Source organism: Leucoraja erinacea, chromosome 36, assembly GCF_028641065.1.
Source record: "Leucoraja erinacea ecotype New England chromosome 36, Leri_hhj_1, whole genome shotgun sequence".
Classification (NCBI taxonomy): Eukaryota; Metazoa; Chordata; class Chondrichthyes; order Rajiformes; family Rajidae; genus Leucoraja; species Leucoraja erinaceus.
In genome coordinates, this window is record NC_073412.1 from 331833 (window position 1) to 357906 (window position 26074).

The 26074-nt window shown below is 42.6% G+C and overlaps 1 protein-coding gene across 1 annotated transcript; it reads left to right on the forward strand.

Annotated features, from left to right (window-relative positions):
- The first annotated feature begins 1454 nt into the window (after nt 1-1454).
- On the forward strand, nt 1455-23864 carry LOC129713594 (leucine-rich repeat-containing protein 49). Its single transcript, XM_055662781.1, has 14 exons — nt 1455-1590; nt 3427-3498; nt 4108-4192; nt 4919-5086; nt 6171-6276; nt 7863-8066; nt 9105-9171; nt 11480-11623; nt 15536-15597; nt 17837-17984; nt 18892-18975; nt 21175-21350; nt 22649-22754; nt 23721-23864. Exons 1-14 carry the CDS (start codon nt 1540-1542, stop codon nt 23862-23864), a joined length of 1617 nt encoding a protein of 538 aa, XP_055518756.1. The 5' UTR covers nt 1455-1539.
- The last annotated feature ends 2210 nt before the right edge of the window (nt 23865-26074 follow it).

Consider the following 26074-nt stretch of genomic DNA (forward strand, 5'->3'; position numbering starts at 1 on the left):
GATCCTATAGAAAAGATCCTATTGCTATAGGATCTTTGGGCAGCACGTTCCAGATATCAACCACCCGGGTCCTAAACAGTCCGCCCTCAGATCTTATTTAAAACTTCTTACATTCACCTTAAACCTATGCCTACCATTGGAAGTTTGACTTTATATTCTCCGCCTCTCAAAATATTATGTGCTTCTGTCAGCTCACACTCGGCCTCCTTCACTTCAAGGAAAATAGCTTATCCAATCTTTTCTCGTAACTAAAGTCCTCAAATCCTGGTCAATCTCCTCGGTACATCTGCAGCGCAATCATATCCTTCCAGATGTGTGGGTGACCAGAACTACGCACATATTTGCCAGAGCTTTGCCCACACATTCGTTTCATTGCTTCCTCGTGTCCTCTCCAAAATTTACTTTCCTTCATAAGTCCATAAGTGATAGGAGCATAATTAGACCATTCGGTCCATCAAGCCTACTCTGCCATTCAATCATGGCTGATCTATCTCTTCCTCTCAACCCCATTCTCCTGCTATATCCCCATAACCCCTTCCGATGGTACTTGGTATGGTACTTTATTTCTGTATGGTACTTTATCTATTTCTGTATCATCAGCAAATTTAACAACCATATCTTCAGTGACTGCATCCGAATCATTGATCTGATTATAAAATGTCAAAGTCCCTGTACCAGTCAGTGGCACACCATTCCTCAATCCTGCCATCCACGTATCGTATGCCTATTCACCAGCCATTCTTCATCCACACTATTATTTTGTTATTTTGTCTTGTTTCATGGCAGTCGTTGCTCTGGGATGACGGTAGATTTTGATCAAAGGTCTTTTGCTTTTAACTTTTGCACTTTTTATAATGCATTTTTAATTTTGCTTTTCTTTTCTTTTAATTCTTCTATTTTATTTCATTTTATTGTATGACATGTTTTTATGTGAAGCACTTTGAGTCTGCCTCGTGTATGAAATGTGCTATATAAATAAAGTTGCCTTGCCTTGCCTTTGATTTTGATGGCGTGATTTTGTGAATTTCCTTGTCCGACCCTGCCCGAGATGCTGCCCGACTCGCTGAGTTCCTCCGGCAATTCGTGTTTAGGATACAACCTTTAGTATACTTTATTTTGCAGTAACAAAAATAAACTTAAGAGCTACAATAAAAAATTGCGGATTCCGTGTGAAAAGCTGTAATTGAAAGCCTGAAGCTCCCTCGTTCCTCATCTAATTGTTTCTATAAGGCGAGGTTTACGGGGAGCGCAAGGATTGCGTTAGCGCAGAACCACCGCCCTACTTTGTGCTTTCAGAAAGCTCCCCTTCACAATGTGCTGCACCCGGAGTGACCGATCCCCCACTTGGCCGGACCGGGCCGGGAGTCGCGGCCTGCGGGGCGCTGGGGAACATGAAGCGCGGACACGGCGAATAGCGGAAGTAGCGGTTGCTAGGGAGCCGGGAGGGTGAGCACGGCGCCGGCGGCCGCAGTGGGAGTGGGGAGCGGACGGAGCGGGAGCGGACGGTGCGGGACGGGAGCGGACGGTGCGGGACGGGAGATGCTGCCCGGCAAGTATCGGGCGAGGCTGCTCGGAAACCCGGTTGGTGCTGTGAGTATCCATGGAAACCCAACCCACGCCTCGCCCTTTGTGTGTGTGCGGTTCCGACCGGCGAGCCGCGTGTATCAGGTCTCGGCTACCGGGTCACTGTCCGGGGGTGAGGGGTCACTGTCCTGGGGTGAAGGGTCACTGTCCGGGGGCGCGGGGTCACTGTCTGGGGTGAAGGGTCACTGCCCGGGGGTGAAGGGTCGCTGTCCGGGGGCGCGGGGTCGCTGTCCGGGGTGAAGGGTCACTGTCCGGGGGTGAAGGGTCTCTGTCCGGGGGCGCGGGGTCACTGTCTGGGGACACTGGGTCACTGTCCGGGGTGAAGGGTCACTCCGAGGGCACGGGGTCACTGTCCGGGGGTGAAGGTCACTGTCCGGTGGTATCACACCGAGGGCACGGGGTCACTCTCCGGGGGTGAAGGGTCACTCCGAGGGCACAGGGTCACTGCCCGGGGGAAACCTTTGGCGCTCCAGAGAAAAGAATACAAATTTGTGCAACCTCTCCTAGCCAATATCCTCTAATTCAGTCAACATCATATTTCCTGTCAATTTCTGAGCTGCTCTCGTTTTCATTTGAATCCATCCTCAAATCTCCTTCCTTCCTCCCTCAGCTACAAAGGAAGGAAGAGTTTGAATGAGGCCGCCTGCCACATTGGGGCTTTACTTAACAAAGAACCTTTCCTCATCTTTTGACAACGAGATTACAGTCTTCCGTACCTAATGTCGAATTCATCATTTAAAACACTCATAATAGCCAATTGGGAGAATATTTCCTCATATTCCGCCTGGGGACCTTGCGTCCGGATGGCATTAACATTGAATTCTCCCAATTCTGCTAGCCCTTACTGTCTCCTCCCCTTCCTTAACCCTTGAGCTGTCTCCTCCCACCCTCCTATCCGCCCGCCCTCGGGCTCCTCCTCCTCCCCTTTTCCTTCCTTCTCCCCCCCCACCCCCCATCAGTCTGAAGAAGGGTTTCGGCCCGAAACATTGCCTATTTCCTTCGCTCCATAGATGCTGCTGCACCCGCTGAGTTTCTCCAGCAATTTTGTGTACCTGTAATATTTCCACAATTCAGTTTTCTGTTCTGGTAATTTTGGGTTCAATTTGTTTTTACACCTCTGACAGCGCTATCAAACTGTTATTCATTAATAACTGCCTTCTGACACCCAGAAAATTGCATAGGATTTACATGGAGGGTAGAAAAAGGGTTGCAAGCACCTGTTCATTTTACAAAGAAAAGTGGCTGGCATATCAATTCCTAGTTAGTAACTTGTGACTTAGAGTCATAGAGTTATACAGTATTGAAAATGGTCTTTCGGCCCACTTTGTTCATGACCCTGGGCTAGTCACATTTATCTGCATTTGGCACGCAGCCTTGAACCCCATCCTGTCCTTCTATCTGACATCTGTTGGAACACAACTCTCTAAATGTTGCCTCTGCCCTTCCACGTGCACCCTAACACTGGCACTCAGTTATCATTGCAGTCCCACTGAGGTCTGTACATTCTTCCTCAAGTGCAGTTGTTAGGACTGCCCAGAGTACTTCAGGTGTGATCTCTGCATTTGTTGGTGGAGTAAGTCTTGGTGAGGAGAGCCAATTCTGTGGCAATTGAACTGTGACAATTTTTGCAATACAATATTTTTCCATATTGTGACAAAACATTTTTTTGAGACATGACATTATCTATTTAAACCAAAAGAGTTGGCAATGTTGTGAGTCTGCCCTCTAATGGTTTAGTGTTGACAATGATGTGGTGAAAATTAGGCTTCTGATCACATAGTATTTTATTAGTACAAGGTACAGTGTATTACAGGTATTATAACTTAATTATTTTGTTTGCAGATTAATACTTGCAGTCTTCAGTTAACTGTGCAGGCTTCAGCTGTCGGAGATCGTTTATCTCAGAAGCAGCAGGTAAAAAGTGTCAATGATTGATAGAAATTACACTGAAAAAATACTGGTTTTACTTGCGACAAAAAATGTTGTTTTCTTCTTTTCTAATTAATGATAATTGTGCCAAGAATTGACTTTAGAATCAAAATGCGTTTTGAATGTCATTGGACCAAATATGTGAAATACTTTTAAATCAAATTTCTTCTCTCTTCAACCCTGCTCATTCTCTATTCTCCCCTGTCCTGTCAGGTAGAAGATACATAAGCTTGAACACATGTACCATCAGATTCAAAAACAGCTTCTTTCTTGCTGCCATCAGACTCATGAACGGACTTGTCAAACGCCCAATCTCCCAATCTACCTTGTTGCACCCTTGCGCTTGTTTTATCTGCACTTTCATTGTAGCTGGAACACTATATATGCTGCATTTTTTTCCTTTTCCTCTCTTGCACAACGTACTCATGTACAGTATGATTGACCTGGATAGCACACAAAACAAATGTTATTCCACTGCCCCTTGGTACAGATGAAAATAATGACAACATTCTATTCTACATTATAGATGTTTGTGGTTTTATTCAGTGAATCATGAAATTCACTTCACTTAAATCTGTGTTTTTTATTTTGCAGCTTGATTATAGAGCAAATAAGGATCTCCTTCCTTCACATAAACTTTTGAATGTGGATGGAGACAAGAATTTCCATGGAAAACCAGGTATGGTACATCTGCAAGTATTCACTTGTCTGACTACTAACATTTATCTCTCTCAGATTCAAACATACTTCAAAACTGGACACAATACTCTAAATGTAGTCTCACCACTATCTTATATAACTGCAGCATGACCTCCCAACTCCTACACTCAATACCCTGACTGATGAAGGTCACTATGCCAAAAACCTTTTTTGACCACCCTACAATTCAGTTCTTCTTCCACAATGCTTTAAACTCTCACGTGATCTTTTGTCTCTGGTTCTACTACAGAATGCAGCTTATTTTGTTTCCCTCTATGTAACAAAGACCTTATGAACTTTTGAAACAAATTTTCTGTAAAACAACTCTAAGATGAGCAAATTACCGCAACCCATAATGGGAAAACGTTAATAATATGACTGAACTTCATAATAGTGCAAGGGAATGGGACTAATATTGCCTTTCACAGAATCACTGAGCTATCCTGGAAAATATATATTTGTGAGAAAAGTTTGGTATGTATCCCAAAAATGAACTCTGTAATAAAGTTTCATTCTGTTCTCATGGACAATTCTACACGTTTTCTATTGCTGTAATTGATATTCTGTATATTTTAATAATATTTAATTGTTGATTATTTGAATGCAAATTATTGTACCTCCAGCACAAACATCATGCCAGGTAGACAAGTTATAGGGAGGCAGATTATACTTCTGTAGACTCTACATTGAATTTTGTTGTTCACAGAAATAACCTGTCATGATGATCCACTCCGCCACTACTCAGAACTGTCATTGAAGGAAACAGCTGGGGACATGCCATCACAAAGTCCCAGTTTACTAAAATCTCGACAGGGCTCTCAAAGTGCTGTGCCTTTCCATTCTCATGGTCACGGAACCTTGCCGTACTTACCAGGTATTTCCTGTTTCCTGTTCGTAACCTATTCTGTTTCTGTTTTAAAAGGCCTAATGAAACAACAGTCCTATGTCAAGTGGGCTGAATTAGAATTGTACAAAACTATGAAAAATGCCTTTCTACTCTCAGTCCTGATATGGTTAAGTGGTTTATGAAACCACATGCCTATCAGCACCAACACTTTTTAATCTCTCCGCACATAAAAATCACATCACCTTTTTATTTTCTCCACTTTTCATATTTTTCTGCATTTTATTGCGTCCATGTCCTTGACCATTTACTCACCCTGTCCATATCATCCCAAAGCGTCTTGGCATCTCCTCACAGGGGAGACTGACTTTCAGCTTTGTGTCATCAGCAAATAGCGATAAACTGTAAATATTCGATATTGATTGTGAGCAGCTGGGCATCGGCACTGATCTCTGGGACACTTCACAAGTTAGTTCTAACCTGAAAATTACCCTCTGTATTTAGTTTGTTCATTTATCCTTAATCAATGCTCAGGTATTAATTACCCCAGCCCACCACCCACAGATCCTGATTTAATTTGAAAATCTTTTAACAAAGGTCTTCTGAAAGTTCAAATACACCACATCACATGATTCACCTTTATACAGTCTGCTTCTATGTTTTGTCTGATGGTCTTAGATTCTTTTGTTCATGCATGATGGAAATCCTGAACACTATCCAGAATATTGTTGAGGTTGGGGTGGTGGGGGTGATGGTTGATAAATGGAGAACTTTAAACCGGGGTTGTACATAAACTTCCTAGGCAGAGCTACTCCAAGCTGTGAAACCAACATGGATTGATGAGGACAATGTATAAATCATGATTCCATAGAATGGTAAAAGCAGATTGCAGGGGCTTGTGATTTTTTAAAACATTTTGTTATGAACTCAAAAGTCATCTTCCAAATAGGCTGAATTGCTGACTTGTAGAAGTAGCTCATTTCTGGCTTCCTTGTTATTTATTTAGTTGGAGCACCGTTTGTATGTTAGCCTGGCTACAAATGTTCCAGTCCAATGACCTTCTCTGTATGCTGAGAAATTCTGTATTATAACCAAACCCTTTGTAAATTCCCAGGTGACAATGTCATTTTCTCTGAGCTTCCTTCAACACCTGGAATACCAGTTGTATACCGCACACCCGAACAGCGGGCGGAATATGCAGACAGACTGAATCTGGACAGGTGAGTATGATTTTAAAAGATTGAAAAACAGTATAGTTCAGAAATCAGCCCTTTGGCCCACAATATTTGTGCCGAACATGATGCCAAGTTAAACTGATCTCATCTGCCTGAACATGATCCATTTCCCTCTATTCCCTGCACTTCCATCTTCCTATCTAAAAGCTTCTTAAAGGTCACTATCACCACCACCCTGGGCAGTGCATACCAGGCTCCCACCATTTTCTGTGTGATAGAACTTGACCGCACATCTCCATGAAACTTTCCCCCTCTCGCCTAATAGCTATGTCCACCAGTGTTGGACACTTCCACCCTGGGACAAAGGTTCCGACTGTCCAGGCCTCTCATCATTTTATATACTTCTATCAAGTCTCTCCTCAACCTCTGGCGAACCAGAGATACCTATCTAAATCTATCCCTGTAACTGAAACCCTCTAATCCAGGCAGTGTTTGGGTAAACCTCCTCTGCACCCTCTTCAAAGCCTCCTCATCTTTCCTGTATTGGGATGACCAGAATTGCAAGCAATAGTCCAAATGCTGCCTAATCCAAAGTCACAGAATTATACAGCAGGGAAACAGGCACCTTGGTCTAACTCATTCATGCCAACCCAATTGCTCTGTAAACTAATCCTATTTGCCTCTATTTCATCTTCTTCTTCTGTCGTGTGGCGTGCACAGCCTCAAGTTGTTGTATTTGATCTTCCGTTTGTACACGTCGAGTTGATTGCATTAGTCGAAACAGGGCAGACCACGTGAAGGTTGCCATCTTCCACCCCCCTATTTCATCCATTCTCCTCGAAACCTTCCCTACTCACATACCTGTTCAATGATAAGTGGTCCTAACAATGTAATTAAGTTCATGAATATAAAAGAAAGTTAAATCGATACGATTATAAATTGAGAGCATTTTACTGATATTTTTAGTTAAAACGTCAATTTATTATCTAGTAAACTGAAATAAGGCAGCCACAACTGTAATGAAACATTGCCTAATTGAAGAAAAATGAATTAGTAGACAATTAAAAAAATAGCATTTGTATTGAGAGGAGTGGAATAAACCTTCCCTGAGCTGCATCAGAATAATGACAGGTTTTCAGTGAGGTGTCTACATTACAACAGAACTACAGTGAATGAAGAAATTACAGCATTGTTCCCTTGGAACTACAGTGGGTAAAGTCAATAAATGTATTTTACATAGGTTACAAACTAACTGTTTTCAACCCTCCCAATATGAACTGTTTTTGAATAAACCATCACAATATCTAAGCTCTGAACCCATAGCTCCCACATCATTGACAACATGTAAATTCATCCTTTTACCCAAGTCTTAAATGAAAACAGTTTATAAAAATGTCCTGGAAAAATGCTCAGTGGTATTTTGTTGCAGATTACACTTGTGATCGGGCATGTTCTGTCGCGAATACTTGAACTATCTCTCGTACAGATTTAAATTTGAAGTTTTTAAATTTGTTTTTAATACCCATCTTTTGTTGAAATGGAATTTATTCTACCATGCAAAACTTTACTTGCTGAATATCTAAGACTCATTACTTTCCATTAACAATTTAATATTTGTAATTATTAATCAGGCGAAATCTAACCGTCTGTCCAATACTGGAGGGTGAGCAACAACTTCGCTTGTTGAATTTCCAGCACAACCTCATCACGCAGATACAGCACGTTTCCAACCTGCGCCGCCTTATCTTCTTGGACTTGTACAACAATCAGATTGAGGAAATCTCGGGTCTTTCTTCTCTGAGGTCACTCCGTGTGCTTATGCTGGGCAAGAACAGGTACAAAATCCTTGTTCGTGTATTCAGGCAGTAGATTGCTCTCTCATTTGATGAAATGATTGACTCAGCAACTTTTCCCAAATTTGTTTGATCTCTCTGACTCCAGCCAATTGAAAATTTTCTTCCAATGCCTATTGAGTTCACTATTACTTCAGATTCTTAATGCCACATTTGGTGATATGATCTCTTGATGTAAGGATTCGCATGAAGGTAGTCAGATATCTTTGCAATATTTTGGGGAGTCCTGCCATGAAGCCTGATACAAAATATTCCTGTTTCTATCAGGCAAGAGGTACAGGCGCCTAAAGTCTCACACCAGCAGCTTTATCTAAAGAAAAAAGAAAATAGCAGGTTACAGCAATGAGATAAAGGAGGGGGTGGGTAGAACTGCTAATTCCCTGCAACTATTGAATTCTTCAACTGATCTGCACGACTCTAATCCTATCTCAGCTACAGGACATTTCTGACCACCTCTAGAATTGCAATAGACTTGATTTCTAATCATGTTTTGCACGAATGTCTTGATTTTTTTAACATAATCTTTTCTCTTTTCACCTTGTTGAGTTTGTGTGAATTATATATAATTTATGATTTACGCCTCTGTACCTGTGATGCTGCTGCAAGTAAGGTTGTGCATTGTACCTGAACCTCACCGTACTTGTGCAAATGACAATAAATTCAACTTGATTGGGTTTAACTTATCTTCCATTTATTTATTTCCTGTTATTAATCTCAAATTTTGACATCTGGATATCCAACACTTACACTTGTTATCCTCTGGCCTGGAATGTTTTGCCTCCACTGGAGGTTACTTTGTCTCTACTGTTAACTCTGGTAAATCCTCATGAGGCTCCAACTTAATCAGCCAGTGATCCATCAGTCTGTTGGCATTCTGTCTCTGGGCACAAGATGCTGACTTGGACTTGAGAATGGCCAAAGAGTGGACTGGAGCAAGACAAGTCAAATACAATGGGCTTCCTGAAGAAGGAGGTGTTCTTTACTGGAGCAGGTGGTAAATGCATGTTTTATTATTCGCAGGATCAAGAATATCTCCAATCTGGAGAATCTGACTGATCTCGATGTACTGGATCTTCATGCAAACCAGGTGTGGTAATGTCACAACTAACAGGCACAGAATCTGACAGCATTCAAATATTCAACCAGATTTGATCAGTTTTACACCAAAAACAAATCATTTATCAGATTGATTGTGTGATAATACTAGTTTTTAGTGTTTGGAATAATTGTTAAAGGTTTCTGTGTTGTGCCAGCAACTGACAGTTGTGTTCTGACACTTGGTGTAATGTCACTGATCAACTATTTTCTGGAAACTATTCAGATAACCCTGTCAAATAAATGGATTGTAATTTTTCCTGCTCAAGGTACCTGGTAAAGTGAGTACATTTTTACCCAAATCGAGTATCTAAAAAATGTCAGTATGTTCCTACTGTAATGTTAGTTTGCTCCAGGATATTAGTACTCCTGAACCACTAGCTTTCATGTCCTTCTCCATGGTAAATACAGGTGAGAAGTATTCATTCAGGACCTTGCCCATTTCCTGTGGTTTCAGACACACATGAATATCTCATTCCCCTTTATCGCCTTCCTAATTTCCTTCAGCTTAGGCAGTTGTGTATGCAAATGGAGGAGTCTCAGACCTGGTGGAAACCTACGCATGGGGAATGCTAACATCAATAGGACAGCGGAGGTAGAATGGAGTTGTAACAGAATTTTGAAAAGATAAATAAGAGAAATCTACATTTGTTAATCAGTTTATGCATGTGGGAAATATTTGTAAAATCACTATGGAACAAATGAAAGGTGAGAATTCTATTACACACAATAATTGGGACTTGAACATCTAATCATGAACAATGGGAGGGAGAGAAGTCAAATTCACAACAGGTAATACAAATAATGGATTTTTGGCAGAGGCCAGGGAACATAGAATTAACGTGATAGCAACAACTAGAAGTAGCAGAAGGAATTATTTAAGAAGGAACTGCAGATGCTGGAAAATCGAAGGTAGACAAAAGTGCTGGAAAAACTCAGCGGGTGCAGCAGCATCTATAGAATGAAGGAAATAGGCAACGTTTCGGGCCGAAACCCTTCTTCAGACTGAAGAAGGAAGTTGATTGGGTGTATAAAATACTGCTGTGACTGTACAGAAGGGGTGAGGTTGTGGCATTCAGAAGTGAGCTGTATGAGATGTTATGAGGAAAGGATCTGCAGGGAGTTGTGAGGAGAGGGCAAGATAGTGGGACCAGTTGGATTTTTAAATCAAGCCGTTACTGTCTCAGTGGCCTGAATGTTAATGTTAATGCTTAATGTTGTAACTATTCTGTGTTATTGTTATAACCTTAAGGGGTAAAATGCCTTTGTATTCTGCTTCTATTGCCGTCTGTTTCATCTCAATGTGGATTTCTTGGCACGATGTTGTGAAGTAGAAACGCAAGCTGTGAAAAAGAGTGAAACAAAGTTCATTGGGCTGCTGTCCAGATGCTTGCACCTTCTGAGCAATGTCTCCCTGTACTTTTCCAATTGACTGGTTCTCAGTGTTGTAGCTACCACCTGAACAGGTCGAGGATAATGACTCTGTCACTGACTGAAGCTATCGTTACCCATTCAAGTCTGACCTATTGATCAGAAAACCTAGCCTGCAGGATGTGGCTTTCATTCATCCATTGCACATCACACTGAATTACTTGTGCTGGACAGGGCATCTGCTGATTTATATTTACAAATCAGCCTCTACCCACCCCTCCCTTATCTCATTACTGTAACCTGCTATTTTGTTTTTTCTTTGGATACATCTGCAGTTCTCACAAGTTTCTTCCTCTCCCAAAAGTTCCCTTTCCAAAACTGATATATAAATTAATAGGTCAAACCTGGAATTTGAGCACACCAAGCTACAATTTATCAGTAGCCTCCTGACTTGCCAATTTATAATGAATTGAGATGTAGCAAGCCAGATTACAAGCTTATTGTATTATAAAATGTGAATGTATGTAAACAAAGTAGGCGAAGAGTTATCATTGCCTCGGCCCTCATTAGCACATCCAGTTTTGCATTCAATGAAAACTTTGAACACTTGCTAATAATTAGTGGAAGGGAAGTTGTATGCTCTGTTGCTGAGAGTCAGAGGCCACCAGCCAGTTAGAACAATCCCAGCGTAATAATCAGAGAGAGAGCGATGGGTCTGATTAAAGACTGGGCAGTCTGTGCGCACTGTTTCAGTACGGTCAACTCATTTGCATAACTTTTCCATAAGACTCTGAGTTCTACTTTGTGTTTGGAGAAGAGTAATCATTATTTAAAACCACAATGTTTTCCTTATGTCTTTACTTGTCAATGTTCTCATTTTTATTTGCCACCTGAGGAAATGTGAGTATTCAAACTATATTTATTGATAGATTTCGAGGATAGAGAACATTAACCATCTGACTGAACTCCGAGTGCTAAATCTTGCAGGGAACCTCATTGTTCATGCTGAAAATATGAATGGTCTTGACTCACTAACAGAACTCAATCTCCGACGTAATCACATAGAATCTGTGGTAAGTGTTATCCATGGCCCATTCACTGAGCTGATTCATGATACTTGTCATTGTGTTCAACAACCTGGCTGTAAAAGACTGTGTTTTGTAATTTTCTTTAATTGATGATTTTTTTCCATGAAGATAAAGTTTCTGTTCGAGCATATTTGTTTTATCCATTAGTAAACCAAGCCTCCTCCTGCTGCTTCCTCTGCTACTAAGTGTTCATGTTGTTGGAAGATTATCATTATCACGTCAGAGATACCAATTATGTTGCTATCCACCTTTGCTGTGATTAGTTTCATGGATGGGTTCCTGCCATCGGCTTATTCGACACACCCCACCTATTATCTTTCACAATCTTTGTACACCCTATTAAACCAGTTGATGTCGTCAACCAGTCACATGCATGACCAACCGACCACATCCGTTTTGCCACTGAAACAAGAGCAGCTGTACCAGTGTGCACTCCTCAGTAAGTATCAGGAGCCGAGGTCTCTGGCGTGGGACTGGAATCAGATGCAATGTGCTGAGTCAGTCACGCTCATTAAACACAGTGGAGAAAACATTCATTCACATTGTAGGAACAATGGTAGTTTGATGCTGGTGTTGATTATATTGAACAATATTCAAGAGCTCTCTCTTCATCCCATTGATGAGCACCACGGTTTGCTCTGTGGCACAGCTGGTGGTCGTAGCTCCAGTCCTGCTTCTCTCTCGGGCTTTGGGGGTTTTCTCTGGGTGCACCAGGTTTCACCCACACTTCATTGGCATAATTACTCCGATAAACTTGCAGTTTTCTTGTGTGAGCATGTCCAGAATTACAGGTAATGGTCGACAAGTTCCTATCACCGATGCTCTACTTCCCTGCTGAGTGTTCCTTCAGTCTTTACAAGGGCAACCATTCCTGAAGTTCACATTTTATAAATTATTCTATCTGTAAAAAGCACAGAAAATGTTAAGTCTCATGAATGAACCAGCACGCTTTTAGGGTATGGGGAAAAAAATTTACATTCGCCTGGAGACATGGGACTGCAGGTGCTAGTTTACAAACTCAGTGGGTCAGGCGGTATCTATGGAGAACATGGATAGGTGACATTTCACAGAGTGCTGGTTTACAAACTCAGTGGGTCAGGCAGCATCTGTGGAGAACATGGATATGTGATGCTTCACAGAGTGCTGGAGTAACAGTGGATCTGGCAGCATCTGTGGAGAACATGAGTAGATCTCCTTATCTGTCTGTACACCTGCAAATTATGCTCTCATTTGGCCACCAAACCTCTTTTGATTATGTTGCCACTTAATTGCATGGAGAGGTGATTTACAGCAGTTGATAAACCCCAATGCATTTAGGATATGGGAGGATGAAGCATGGGGTGAATGTACAAACTCCTCACAGAGTAATGTGTAATGAATGCAAGGTACATATTTAAAGCAAACTGAAACCCCTCATTTATTAATTGGCTGAAGCTTTAATCATGACTTCTGAATAAAGATTTGCTCATGCTGCATAATTCAGACCGCTGATCTTGAAAAGGAATGTTAGCAGTTCACAAAATAAATGTTAGACTAGGAAGGATGAACAGTATACAATACAATACGGTATGCAGCAGATACAGACTGTGATAACAAATTATCCAGGCATTAGTAAGGAATCTCTAATATTATGCCCTTTTCCCAGACTTCAGGCACCCTGTCCCAGCTTTGCCGACATGGTGGTACGTGAACATACAAGAAACTGTAGGCGCTGAAATCTTGAGCAAAAAACAAAGTGCTGTAGGAACTCAGTGGGTCAGGCAGTATTTGGGGTCATGACTCTTGAGCGTGAAGAAGAGTCCTGACCTGAAATGTTGTCTGTCCATTCCCTCCACAGATGCTGCCTAAACTGCTGAGTTCCTCCAACACTTTGTTTTTTTGTGGTGGACATGAGATGGGAGAAATAGTTTACACAAACTTGAAATAGCAGTGATACTGGCCTGGGAAATGATTCAAACAGGATTTTATCCAGATTAGCCTTGGAAGATTAACCAAAATTCTTTCTTTAAAGGAAACCAATGTCTTTGCAGCGCCAGCATAAATACAGCTTCAGTACACCCTGCTCCTTACTCAACACTTGACAAAGTATGATAACACAGACACCACCTTCTTTCATCAAAAATTCACTAGATAATACAGATAGTATTAAATGAAAATATTAAACAACTGCAGATATTGCAAATCTGAAACAAAACAGAACACACTACAAAACTTGGCAAGTCAGGCAGCGTTTGTGGAAAGAGAAATAGTCAATGTTTCAGGTCTACAACCCTTCATCAGAACATAGAACCGTACCATACAAGAACATGCCCTTTGGCCCACAATGTCAGGTCAAACATGATGCCAACAACAACACTTATCTACCTGTACATGATCCATATCCCTCCATTACCTGCATGCCCATAAGCCTCTCTAAGGTTCTGAAATGCCACTATGATCTCTGCCTACATCACCATCCTTGACAGTGTGTTCCCGGCTCCCACCACTCTGTACAAACAAAACTTGCCCCACACATCAGCTTTAAAGTTTGTCCCTCTTACCTTAAAGCCATGGTCCTTGACATTTCCATCTCCCCGCAAGCTCTGACATTCTAGATGAAACAATCCAACTTTGTCTGATCTCTCCTTCTAGTTAATATCCCCTAATGCAGGCAGCATTTTGCCAAACCTCTTATGCACCCCCCTCAAAGCTTCCACATCCCTTCTGTAATGGAGCGACCAGAACTGCACACATTACTCCAAAAGCAGTTCAACCAAAGTCCCATAAGGCTGCAATAGAAAGGTACTGCAGATGCTGGTTTATACCAAAGATAGACACAAAATGCTGGAGTAACTCAGCGGGTCAGGCAGTTTCTCTGAAGAAAATAGGTAGGCGTCGTTACAGGTCGTGATGCTGCAACATGACTTCATGACTTTTGTACTCAATGCCCTGATGATGAAGGCAACTATACCATTTGCCTTCTTTACCACTAATGGTGTTGCCACTTTCAGGGAGCTATGGTCTTGAACCCTTTGATCCCTCTATACGGCAATGCTGTTAAAGGTGGAGGAACACAGCGGGTTGAGCAGCATCTGTGAGGGGAAGGGAGAAAATTTTGGTGTTTCCAGTATGAAGAAGAGAGGGCGAGGGGTGTGAAGGGCCAGTAGGTGATCGGTGGACCAAGGTGTAGTGAAGGATCGCGGACAGATGGAGCGGGGGGGGGGGGGGGGGGGGGGGGCCGGGGGGGGGGGGGAGGAAGGTGGAGACAGCTAATGTTGCAGCTTTTCAGCGTGTTGGGGCTGTTCTGCCTCGTGCTGTCTCGTATCACAAGGTTTACCCAAAGCATCAGGGTTACACTCTCATGTCCAGACAGAAATCTCCATTGTGGTCTCTTCTTCACAGAGTTTATTCGGTATGTAGTTCTTACTTTCTCTGTTTACTGTTAGATTGTCGGTATATTTTAGCCCATTTGGTGGCGGGTCCATAATATTTGCATTTCACTTAAATTAAAAATCGGTACTGAACAGCTCCACTAATGTGGCCGATGAATAAAAGGCAAAAAATTAACTTGTTTTAGTAGTCCTTTGGGGAACAGCCACACTGTAAGGACATGCTGAGCAGAGTGAGAGTGGCAGGTTGAAGAGCCAGTCAGTGATGCTGTGCAGTGACTGCGCAGGCTTCTACAACCGTCACTAAGACAGCAGCTTGGCCCTGCCCGTGGCTGCAGCAACAGCATCCGAATGACAAATTCATCTGTCTGCTCTCCTGCAATGCTTGCTCTTAACCAGGGGCTCAGTCGCTGTGAGCAAAACCTTTTGACCAGGCTGCAGTAAATGGAAGTGCAAGAATGCTTCCGAAGGCTGCTGCGATGTTATGCACTGTCTTGCTGACAACTCCCTCTTTATCTTTCCTTCACAGAGAGATGCAGACTCTTTACCTTGTCTCCAAAGATTTTTCCTCAGCTTTAACAACATATCCAGGTAAGAGCTGCATCCTTTTATTATTAACAAGAAATGCCAGGCAGTTCCACAATGCCTCGATGCTCACTGAGTTAAAGGCCAAAGCCTTTGCTTACTGTTACTGCAGAGGCATTTAATCTATTCACATTTGTGTTTGCTGCATTTTCGGTAATTAGTTTTTATGTTAAACAGACAAATTGAATAAAGCCAGTGATTTTATTTTCTGGCTTGGTTTTATTTCAGCACATTGCTGACTCGTGTACTCGACTGCATTTGTCAGCCTGAGCCTGATTGCTGCAGCCATTTAACAGTGTCTCAGTGAAGGGCACCCGTACACCAGGAAGTACCGCCAGCAAGCTCTGCACCTTCTGTCACAAGTTTAATTATATAATACCTCATTTTCAACATTATTTAGTCTTGATAATAAATAGTGATACAGATTTTACACAGTTTAAAATAAAATTATAAATGTTTATTAAATGGAATGTGTGTAAATCAGATGGAGTTTATTATTCTGCAGAATATATTCCAATACACTGTTGTAAGGTGTATAGATATGTATTCATGATAAATCAACATGCATGCATTGATATTAATAGAGTGACGTGGCATCTGAAAATGTTGGCTGTTTATTGTTAAGGTTCCTTGCACCCAAAATAACCAGAAAAAACCATGAAGACTTTGGTTCCCAGTCACTGCCATCTCATGTTTTATAATTTTACTTCACAGACAGCCTGTGATCAATACAATTACTAAATCCATTACCTGTTTGTGAAGAAACCTGAGGGAAGGCTCTGGACAAAGTTTACAAAGTCAGCCAAACTGAGACGAGAAATTGATTCACATCAAGAAATTGTAATTTACTAACACATGTTAATATTGAAAAAAACAGATTAAGGGTCAAAGCTGAGGAAAAATGTACAAAAATTATATATTTACGACTGCGTTAGAAAGCATAGCTGCCCTGCCTTCATCAATGTCATCTCTTAAAAATTTGTAGACATGATTTCCCACACTAAAAGCCTCACTGACCATTCCTAATCAGGCCATTTCTTTCCAATTGTATGTCAATCCTGTCCCTTAAATCTGTGGTTCCAAATGACTCTTCTGCCAAAGGAACAGGTTCTTCGTCTTGCGTATGGCGTGCACAGCCTAAAGTTGTCGGACAAATTGTTCTATTTGATCTTATTTGATTGTGCACGCCGGGTTGATTGCATTTGTCGAAACAGGGCGGACCAGGTGAAGGTTGCAATCTCCCACCCAGGGAACAGGTTCATTTGTGTTCACTTTGACTAGGCCTCCGCTCCAATCGAACCTCCTCTCAGTTCCACCCCTGCCTTTAGCAGTTTCTCTTCAAAATTATAATGTTTCAACATTGGCAGAATCCTTGTACACCTCAGCTGCACCCTTCATGCGATGTTTTGTCTGCAGCCGTTGACAGTTGGCTCAATATGACTTAAATAATGTGTAGGAAGGAACCGAAGATAGACACAAAATGCTGGAGTAACTCAGTGGGACAGGCAGCATCTTTAGATAGAAGGAATGGGTGACATTTCGGGTCGAGACCCTTCTTCAGGCCTGTCCCGCTGAGTAACTCCAACATTTTATGACTTAAATAATGTTTGTGTGATTCAACGATCACCTCCCTGCGCTTGTGTTCTATATCAGGCGGTCCCATACTTAGCTTCTTGTCCAACTTTGCATTGCCCTACATGGAACTGCATGAGAGAGCAATTTCACCAGATGGAATCCCATCTTTCCAGCTCAGTTAAAATTGGGCAATGAATGCAGTGACACTCGTATCTTGAGAATTAATATGCAAACATTTGATCTTTGCATATTTTCATAAACCCGTGGGCAGCAACACTACCTGCTGCTCCACTTACTGCACCGTTGTTTTATTCAATTTAAATGGATACTCTATTGGATCCCACTGCAAGAAACTGATACTACTTCGGAAGTGAAAGATACTAGTTGTGAGATGTGATTAAATTAAATATTCATTTTATCTTGATTAGCAAGCTGCCACAATAGACCAGAAATCAGGCTGAATTAATGCAACAGAGATAGTGACCATAAACCTTTGGGATGGGATGGGAGTGCAGTCTGTGAGATAGTTAGCAAAGCAGAGAATCCATCTTTGCTCATTTATGTTCAAGATTCTCAGAGATGGTTGTATCCATTAGTTATTTCTCATTTCTTAATTGTATTTAATACAGTTTCATTAGCCTCTTTAATTAAATGTTTTCATAAAACGCAGATTTGAGAACATTGCTTGCCTGGCAGACTCTGTATCACTCTCGGAGGTCACCCTGGATGGCAATCCCATAGCTCAGGAGTCATGGTACAAGCAAACACTTCTCCGACACATGGTGCAGCTCCGACAGTTGGACATGAAGAAAATAACAGTGAGTCTCCAAGGCTGGCCGCACTGGTGGGATGTGTGCCGTAACATCCAGCTCTGCCACTGTCCATCAGTCCAGTGGGCTGAGCAACAAGACACTCATGGAATGCTCTCTTATACTGACCCACTGCTTCATCTCGTTGAGGAATAGTTTTGAGACTTTGGGATTAACTAGTTGAATTGGGGATTAGAAAGATGATTGAAATGGAATTTGAAAACCATTTGTGACATTGATAGAAATACAGTATAGCAGCCAGTGATACATGACAGACTCCAGGACTGTGGTGCATTTGGAGTTTAATTTGATTAGGCAGATTTAGATTTCCAGATGACTGGGACTATTTCTAGGGATGTTGGACCTGCGTAAGCTGAACCAGAAAGACCCAACATCCTCAAAGGGAGGTTTGCTGGGACTGTTGGGAACAAGTCTGCATCTAATTTGGCAGGGAATGGGACATAGACCAGATTCCCCATAGACAGTCTGGGGAAGGTGCAGTCAAATATAGGACAGCAAATCAGCCCAGTAAAAGCACAGGCATGGGTGTGATCAGCCACTTGGGGGGAATGTGAGACTAAATGGAAGTTATTTTAATGAAAGAAGGTGAACGTAGTGTGTTTGTCAACTCATGGGAAGGAATGCATTTCGTTGTCTCTGTACTGTACACTGACAATGACAATAAATTGAATCATTTCATTTTTTCATTTCATTTCATTTCATTTCATTTCATTTTTTTTTGATACTGTTGCTGTCACACTGACATGGTTAAATGGAGAGCAGGAAGGGCACGGTACAGAATCATCGGGCCTGTTGGAGGGTTGGGGAATAATGGTGGGATGTAAAAAATGGGATTTTAAGGAATCTATTACTTTGTTCAATAGAGAGGCAATTCACACGTTTGATTTCTTCGCAGGAAGAGGAGAGGAGAATGGCATCGGTCATGGCCAGGAAAGAGGACGACAAGAAACGTGAAATCCACAAGCAGGCAATCTTGAAGGTGCGGGCTCACTGCTGGAGTATTAGTTTCATATTCATTGCAAAAATAATCCAATAGTCAATAATTGAAAATCAAATGTGAAATAATAACAGAACATTCGGTGGCATGAATAGAAAGAGAAACAGTGTAGATTGCAGGAGGCCATTTACTTTCAGTCCTAGCCATTACACAGCCATAAACTAACCAAATAGAATCATATTGAATTATTGTGCATTATATTTAAGATGTTTTTGGGTTCACAGCCACAACCTAAAGAGTAAAAAGTTAGTAAAAAATATCTTTTAAAACAACAGAAATGGATAATTTATCAAAGCCAATCTCAAATTTAATTTAATGTAGTTTTACTGAAAAAAGAATGTTCAGTAAATAACTAATGGGAGTAGTATTGATGATGAGTGAATATCATTCCAGCAGAAACAGCTGCGTTCAAGGTTCAATGTCTGTGCCAAATCTCCTCTGCCACCACATGATCCGTATCCCTCAATTCTCAGCATGTTTGTATGCCTATTTAAAAGCTTTTTATATGTCACTATTGCATCCGCCTCCACCACTATCCCTGGCAGTGCGTTCAACATACAACAACCACCCACATTGTAAAGTAAAATTGCTCCTCGCATTTCTTTTAAACTTTGTCCCTTTCACCTTAAAGCTATGTCCACTAGTTGACATGTCCACACTGGGAAAAAGGTTCTGACTGTCTACCCTGTCTATGCCTCTTCTAATTTTCTATAGATAGACACAGAAAGCTGGAGTAACTCAGCGGGACAGGCAGCATCTCCAGAGAGAAGGAATGGGTGATGTTTCAGGACGAGATCCTTCTTCAGACCTGAAGGGCTGAAGAAGGGTCACGACCCGAAACATAGAAACATAGAAATTAGGTGCAGGAGTAGGCCATTCGGCCCTTCGAGCCTGCACCGCCATTCAATATGATCATGGAAACGTCACCCATTCCTTCTTTACAGACATGCTGCCTGTCTTGCTGAGTTACTCCAGCTTTCTGTGTCTATCTCGGGTTCATACCAACATCTGCAGTTTCTTCCTACACATCTAAATTTCTATTCTTCTACAGCTCTCCCCTCAACCTCCAGCATTTCAGAAAATCAATCTGTCTGTCCAACCTCTCCTTGGAGCTAATACCCCCTAATCCAAGCAGTCTTCTCGTAAATCTCTACACCCTCTCCCAAGCCTCCACATTCTTCCTTTATTGCGGTGACCAGAACGGCACGCAATACTCCAAATGCAGCCTAGTCCAAGTCTTATAGCACCGCGTCTTATACTTAATCCCCTGACCAATGAAGGCAAGCATACCCTGCACATTCTGACCCGTGAGGACCTCTGCCATTTCTCTTATTCCTATTTTTAATTTCCCAGTCTTATCCTCGCAGGGACTAATATTTGCTTCAGCTTGAACTTTGCTTATATATTGCTTATACTTGCATCAATTCTCTTTTTACATTACGTAGGTTTTCTCTCATACTTTATCTTCTCCTTCTTTATAACTCTCTTGGTTATCCTTTGCTGATTCCTAAAAAATTCCCATTCTCTGGCCTAAAGTTAATATTTGCAATGTTGTATGCCTTTTCTTTCAATTTGTACCATTGTTGAATTCCTTAATTAGCGATTGATAGTGAATCCTTCTGAGAGTGTTTATGTTTCTCTGGTGAAGTTATACAATATCTTCATAAATTTCTTCCATTGCTATTCTTTGGTTTTGCTCATTAATCTATTTTTCCTGTCCACTTTAGCCATCTCCGCCTCATACCATTGCATTGCTTTATGCTTATGACACCTATTTTCAGGCCCTTTTTCATTCTCATCTCAATGTGAAATTTCACCATACCAAGATCACTCTATCCATGGAGATCTTTATTATTAAAAGAATTAATTAATTCTGCCTCATTAGACATTACCAGACTTATCCACAGCCACACGTTTATCTGTTCCACCTTCCTATTTATGTACTCATTAGCACAAGCACTAGAGCTGTCCTGGTCTGGGGTCACCGCCTTTCGTCTCCATACAACCTGTGTGAAGGACCACTGTAACTTTGCCGATTCTCATCTCACCAACCAGTCCCCACCCCACCCACCGCTCCACGTAGATAGATGGGTGTTCATCTCATGCATTGCTTGCAGATTTTGTCATTCATTGATTATCTCGCCTAAACTGGAAGCCCTAACTGTCTGCTCCCGGTCACAGGAGAAGCGACGCTTGGCTATTAGTAACGCTGCCAGACAGTGGGAGATGCAGCAAACGTTCACAACAGACAAGGAGGCACAGCAAGCATACTCTCTCTGCACAGTCAGTAACAACAGTATTCACAAGCCCTGCCACCTCACCCAGTCTGAGCAGGAACTGTGGCCCCGAGAATCAAGGTACTTTCTTGTACTGCGTCACCTGGAGGGGGAGGATCTTAATGATGGAAATCATCAAATGGAATCAGTTTGGATGGAGCTAAGAAATAGTGAGTTGGGAGTTGCCCTCAGACTGAATAGTGCAGGAGGTCAAGTCAAGTCAAGTTTATTTGTCACATACACATACGAGATGTGCAGTGAAATGAAATTGGCAATGCTCGCGGACTTGTGCAAAAGACAAACAACCAAACAAACAAACTATAAACACAATCATAACACACATATTCTTTTACATAATAAATAATGTAAGGAAAAATATTCAGTAGAGTTAGTCCCTGGTGAGATGGGCGTTTACAGTCCGAATGGCCTCTGGGAAGTAACTCCTTCTCAACCTCTCCGTTCTCACCGCATGGCAACGGAGGCGTTTGCCTGACCGTAGCAGCTGGAACAGTCTGTTGCATGGGTGGAAGGGGTCTCTCATGATATTGTTGGCTCTGGAGTTGCACCTCCTGATGTATAGTTCCTGCAGGGGGGCAAGTGAAGTTTCCATAGTGCGTTCGGCCGAACGCACTACTCTCTGCTGAGCCTTCTTGTCCTTGGCAGAGCAATTCCCAAACCAGATGGTAATGTTCCCGGACAAGATGCTTTCCACCGCCGCTGCGTAGAAGCACTGGAGGATCCTCGGAGACACTCTGAATTTCCTCAATTGCCTGAGGTGGTAAAGGCGCTGCCTTGCCTTACTCACGAGTGCTGAGGCGTGTGATGCCCATGTCATATCCTCGGAGATGTGGACTCCCAGATATTTAAAACAGTTCACCCTATCCACAGGATCCCCATTTATCCTCAATGGAGTGTACGTCCTCGGATGATGTGCCCTCCTAAAGTCCATGATCAGCTCCTTCTGAACAGCATAAACCAGCAAATCTGAGATCCAGTACAGGCAAAGAATAGTTAAAGTTAATGTGGACCCGTTAGAATCTGATTCAGATGCAATTATACTGTGAATTTGGGAAATTCAGAGAAATTAAAGAAATGTTTTGTGTCTTTTCTCACTGAAGGAGACCTAAAAACATTCACAGAAAGACTAGGGAACTCGAGGTCCAGCGAGGTTGCTCAAAGAAATTAGTATCAGTAAAAAAACTGTTGGGGGTTTAATGAGAATGAAAGGAAATAAATCAGTAGGAGCTGAAGACCTATGTTGTGGAGATTGTGGATGCAGTGCTTCCAGCATTCCATGTAGTTGGGAAGGAATCGCACTTATACTTTTTAAAATATATATATATGTGTGTGTGTGTTTAAAACCCGTTGCCTCTCAACAGCCTGCAGAGTCCTAAAAGCAGCAGTAGGAAGGAAAGAGCAGAGAGCAACAAGCAAGAACTGCAGTCACTTTCACCTCATCTCTTTTGTCTCTGGTGTGTCATGTCAGTGAGGAGGTGTGGAGTACAAAACTGGGCATTAGGAGTCACAGAGGAACCATGTGAATTTGTGGTGGAAAAGAATGCTCTGCCTCAGTCCTGTCCACCTGCCTCGCCGCTCATTCCCATTGTCGCCCCAGTCTCGTCATGAGAGTCGTATGCAGTTCACCCAGGTATTTGAGCGGCTCATCAGCCACCACACGAAACCAGCACGAACCAGAGTGAAGCAGGGCAACTCCTTGCCTCCTTGAGGCAGGCTTGTGGCTCCCGTTAAGTAGTCTCAGCATCGTGCTTGTTGCCAATACTGGCGGAAGGAACCAGTGGCTGTTGTTGAACGTGTAGTAGATTGGTGGGGCAGAGTAGTTTAGCCCTCTCAGCCAGGGTGTCATTTGTACATGTCGTTGCAGATCCTCCAGACATTCGAAGTGGATAAACAATATCCCGAGGAGGGGATGAAAGAGAGCCTAGTGGATACCGCGAGAGGGTGCAGTTGGCTGAGGTCGCGCTATCATGTGGCCGCCCCCCGGGCTCCTATTTCTCTTTATGAACATAATCAAATGATTTGGGGCAGATCTTCATTGTCACTCACAAGTTTGGGCAATTATCTTGGCCCGTTGTTGAACTCAAATTGAATGTAGCCCATCTTCTCTGTATGTGCATTCGGCGAATGTTTGTTGCTGGGACCCATAGTCATTAACTGAGTGTCTCTGCGCTATGTTTACTGATGTCAACATGGCAAGTGTAGCTGGCAGATTGGCTGGCAGGACGACTCAATAGCATACACGTCGAGCGATGCAGGCAGAAATCTTATGATGCCACCGTCTGTTGACAACTCATTAAAAGCTAGCACCTCTCCACAGTTCAGCGAAAAAAAAGTGGTCTGATCAAAAGTCCAAGTGACCATCTCGCCGATGCTTTTGCTGTGTGTTGTGCAGGTCTCCTGAGGGGGATTGCTCAGTTGCCCTCTGGATTGCAGGGACTGTCCATTGCAGAGTCTCACCTGGCGGAGCTGGAGAGAGATACACTGCACTTGTACGGGCTAGGTGCCCTGGAATCCCTGGAGCGCAGCTGGGGGGTGCAATCCGCAGCTGCCGTCACCACCGTCTCCTTTTCATGTTAACTTATACGACTAAACTAATCGACGTCGACTGAACTTATTCCCACGGTTTCCCCTATTGTGTTTAACGGATTAAAATTACCAAAATTTTTTGTAATGATCTTTGTTGGGACGACATAGATTGATGTCGACAAGGTATAAGGCATAACTATATAGAGTGGGGACTGATAATCCTTGCCCTTATAGGTGCAGACGATTTTTATTTTAACACCAGACTCTGCCATTGTTGACGCATTTAAACATTGTTGCTCGTCATGGTTGTTGAGAATATACCTTGTTCTGCGATTTTGATGATCGTGCAATCCAGTCTCTCCGCTATCAGTTGTTTTGCCAGGCATTTCATCAGTTCAGGATCACAAACCCTACAACGAACTGCAGTCCATTTCCAGGCTGCGTCCTGTCCCACGTTCGGGCCTCCCTTCGCCGTTTTCTTGGACATCCCACCTCACCGTGCAGTGCCCTTCAGAGGGCACCCTGTGGTGAGCTTCAGTCTCTTGAAGTACTACCTTCCTCTTCGGCTCAGTCACCTGTCTTTGGTCCTTCCAGAAATCAAATGAGGCAGTATCGGTAAGTCACTGTCCCGTCCTCAGGTACATTCATGAGTGGTGCCCCCACATCACGGGCCCAACATCAAGGGCCCCAACATCAGGGGCCCAACATCGAGGGTGGCCCAACACTCCCACTTGCTCCATCCCCATTGTGTCTCCAATATCCGTAAGGGGGCACGACAGAATATTGGCGGCAATAGGGCTTAATTGTTTTTGGGCTGTCTACCCAGTTCTACGGTTAGTCCCCTGTTTCTGAATCCATGTGCCTTTGGAGTGCTCCTGTCGTTGTGTGCCTTGGGCAAGACACTTCAACCACCTTGCCTGTGTGTAATGTAATGTAATTATGTGAAGCACTTTGGGTGATCAATGCAAGTTTGACCTAAAAATTGTGTGGCTATACTACATTAATACATTCATTACATTATTATTATTATCTTCAAGCTGACCTCGCTGTTATATCGTCACCTCTCCTTATAGAAGACTCTCCCTCCTTGGCAAATTCACTCCAATTCTCTTCTGTTATCTCACAGGTTTCCATTACAGTACATTATCAAAACTACCTGAATTGTAGATCTGATGTACAAATACTTGAAAGACACCAAGTTGATTGTAACGTTCCCGTGTCAGACATCATTTGCCCTAGGACGGACCAATATGTGATCTGGTGGTTTGTTCCATGACTGCATAGAAGTTCCCTCCCCGAACATACTCATCCCTCAGGCACCCTTCTGCGTCATACCTTTCCCCTACCTATCCATGTTCTCTGCCAGAGATTGCTGCCTGGCCCTCTGAGTTACTCTAGATCTCTGTGTGCACAATCATCACATATCCGTTACGCCTATGCCCCGCAGTGGTACAGATGTCTCGCCTTTGAGCCCTCACGCTGAGTTTACCTCGATATTTACTTTCTGCTGAAACCATCACCGACTCCATTGTTCTCGCACAGCAGTTGCTCTGCCTGACCCACCTGAGTGTTACTCTAGGAATCTGTGCTGTGCTCATTTCTTTTCCTCGTTCCATCCTCAGATCCGTCTAGTCATTAGACATCAGTCTTGGCTTTCTTACTGCCTTTATATTTTTACTTCTTGTGTACCTGGATTACTCTCCATGATTATCTTGTCTTCAATATGATGAAAGTTTTTTTGGTTGCACCTGGGACTTTACATCCTCAGGTTAAGCACATTGTTTTGTTTTTCTAATTGTATACAGGTACCTCCCATGGATGTGGTGATTAGAGCTGTAGCGAACTCTTTTGCTGGCATTTTCTCACGTTCACTAGCTGTGCTGCTTACACATCATCCCCCAACCTGCCTACTTTCAGTACTTGGAGAAATCAAGTAAGGATTTCATTTTATTGATATTCGGTTTAAACATAGGTTTCTCGTCCAGGCGCCATAGTCGTTCGTTTTATTGCTTATTTCGTGAAATTTTTGTTTCAGAAATACTTGCTGCCAAGTAATCGTTTATACGTTCCTCCCTGTGTTGCACTGAAGTCCGCATTGTAGAAGCGAGGTTCCTTCTTTTATTCTTGTACAATTAGCCAGCGTTTTGTTTGGAAAGGCCGTGTAACTCAGGGCCCTTTCGGCACCATAAGCCCCCCAGCACACATATATGCTGGACCCTCCACCACGGATCGGTTACAGTATCACGCCCCTACCCCCAACT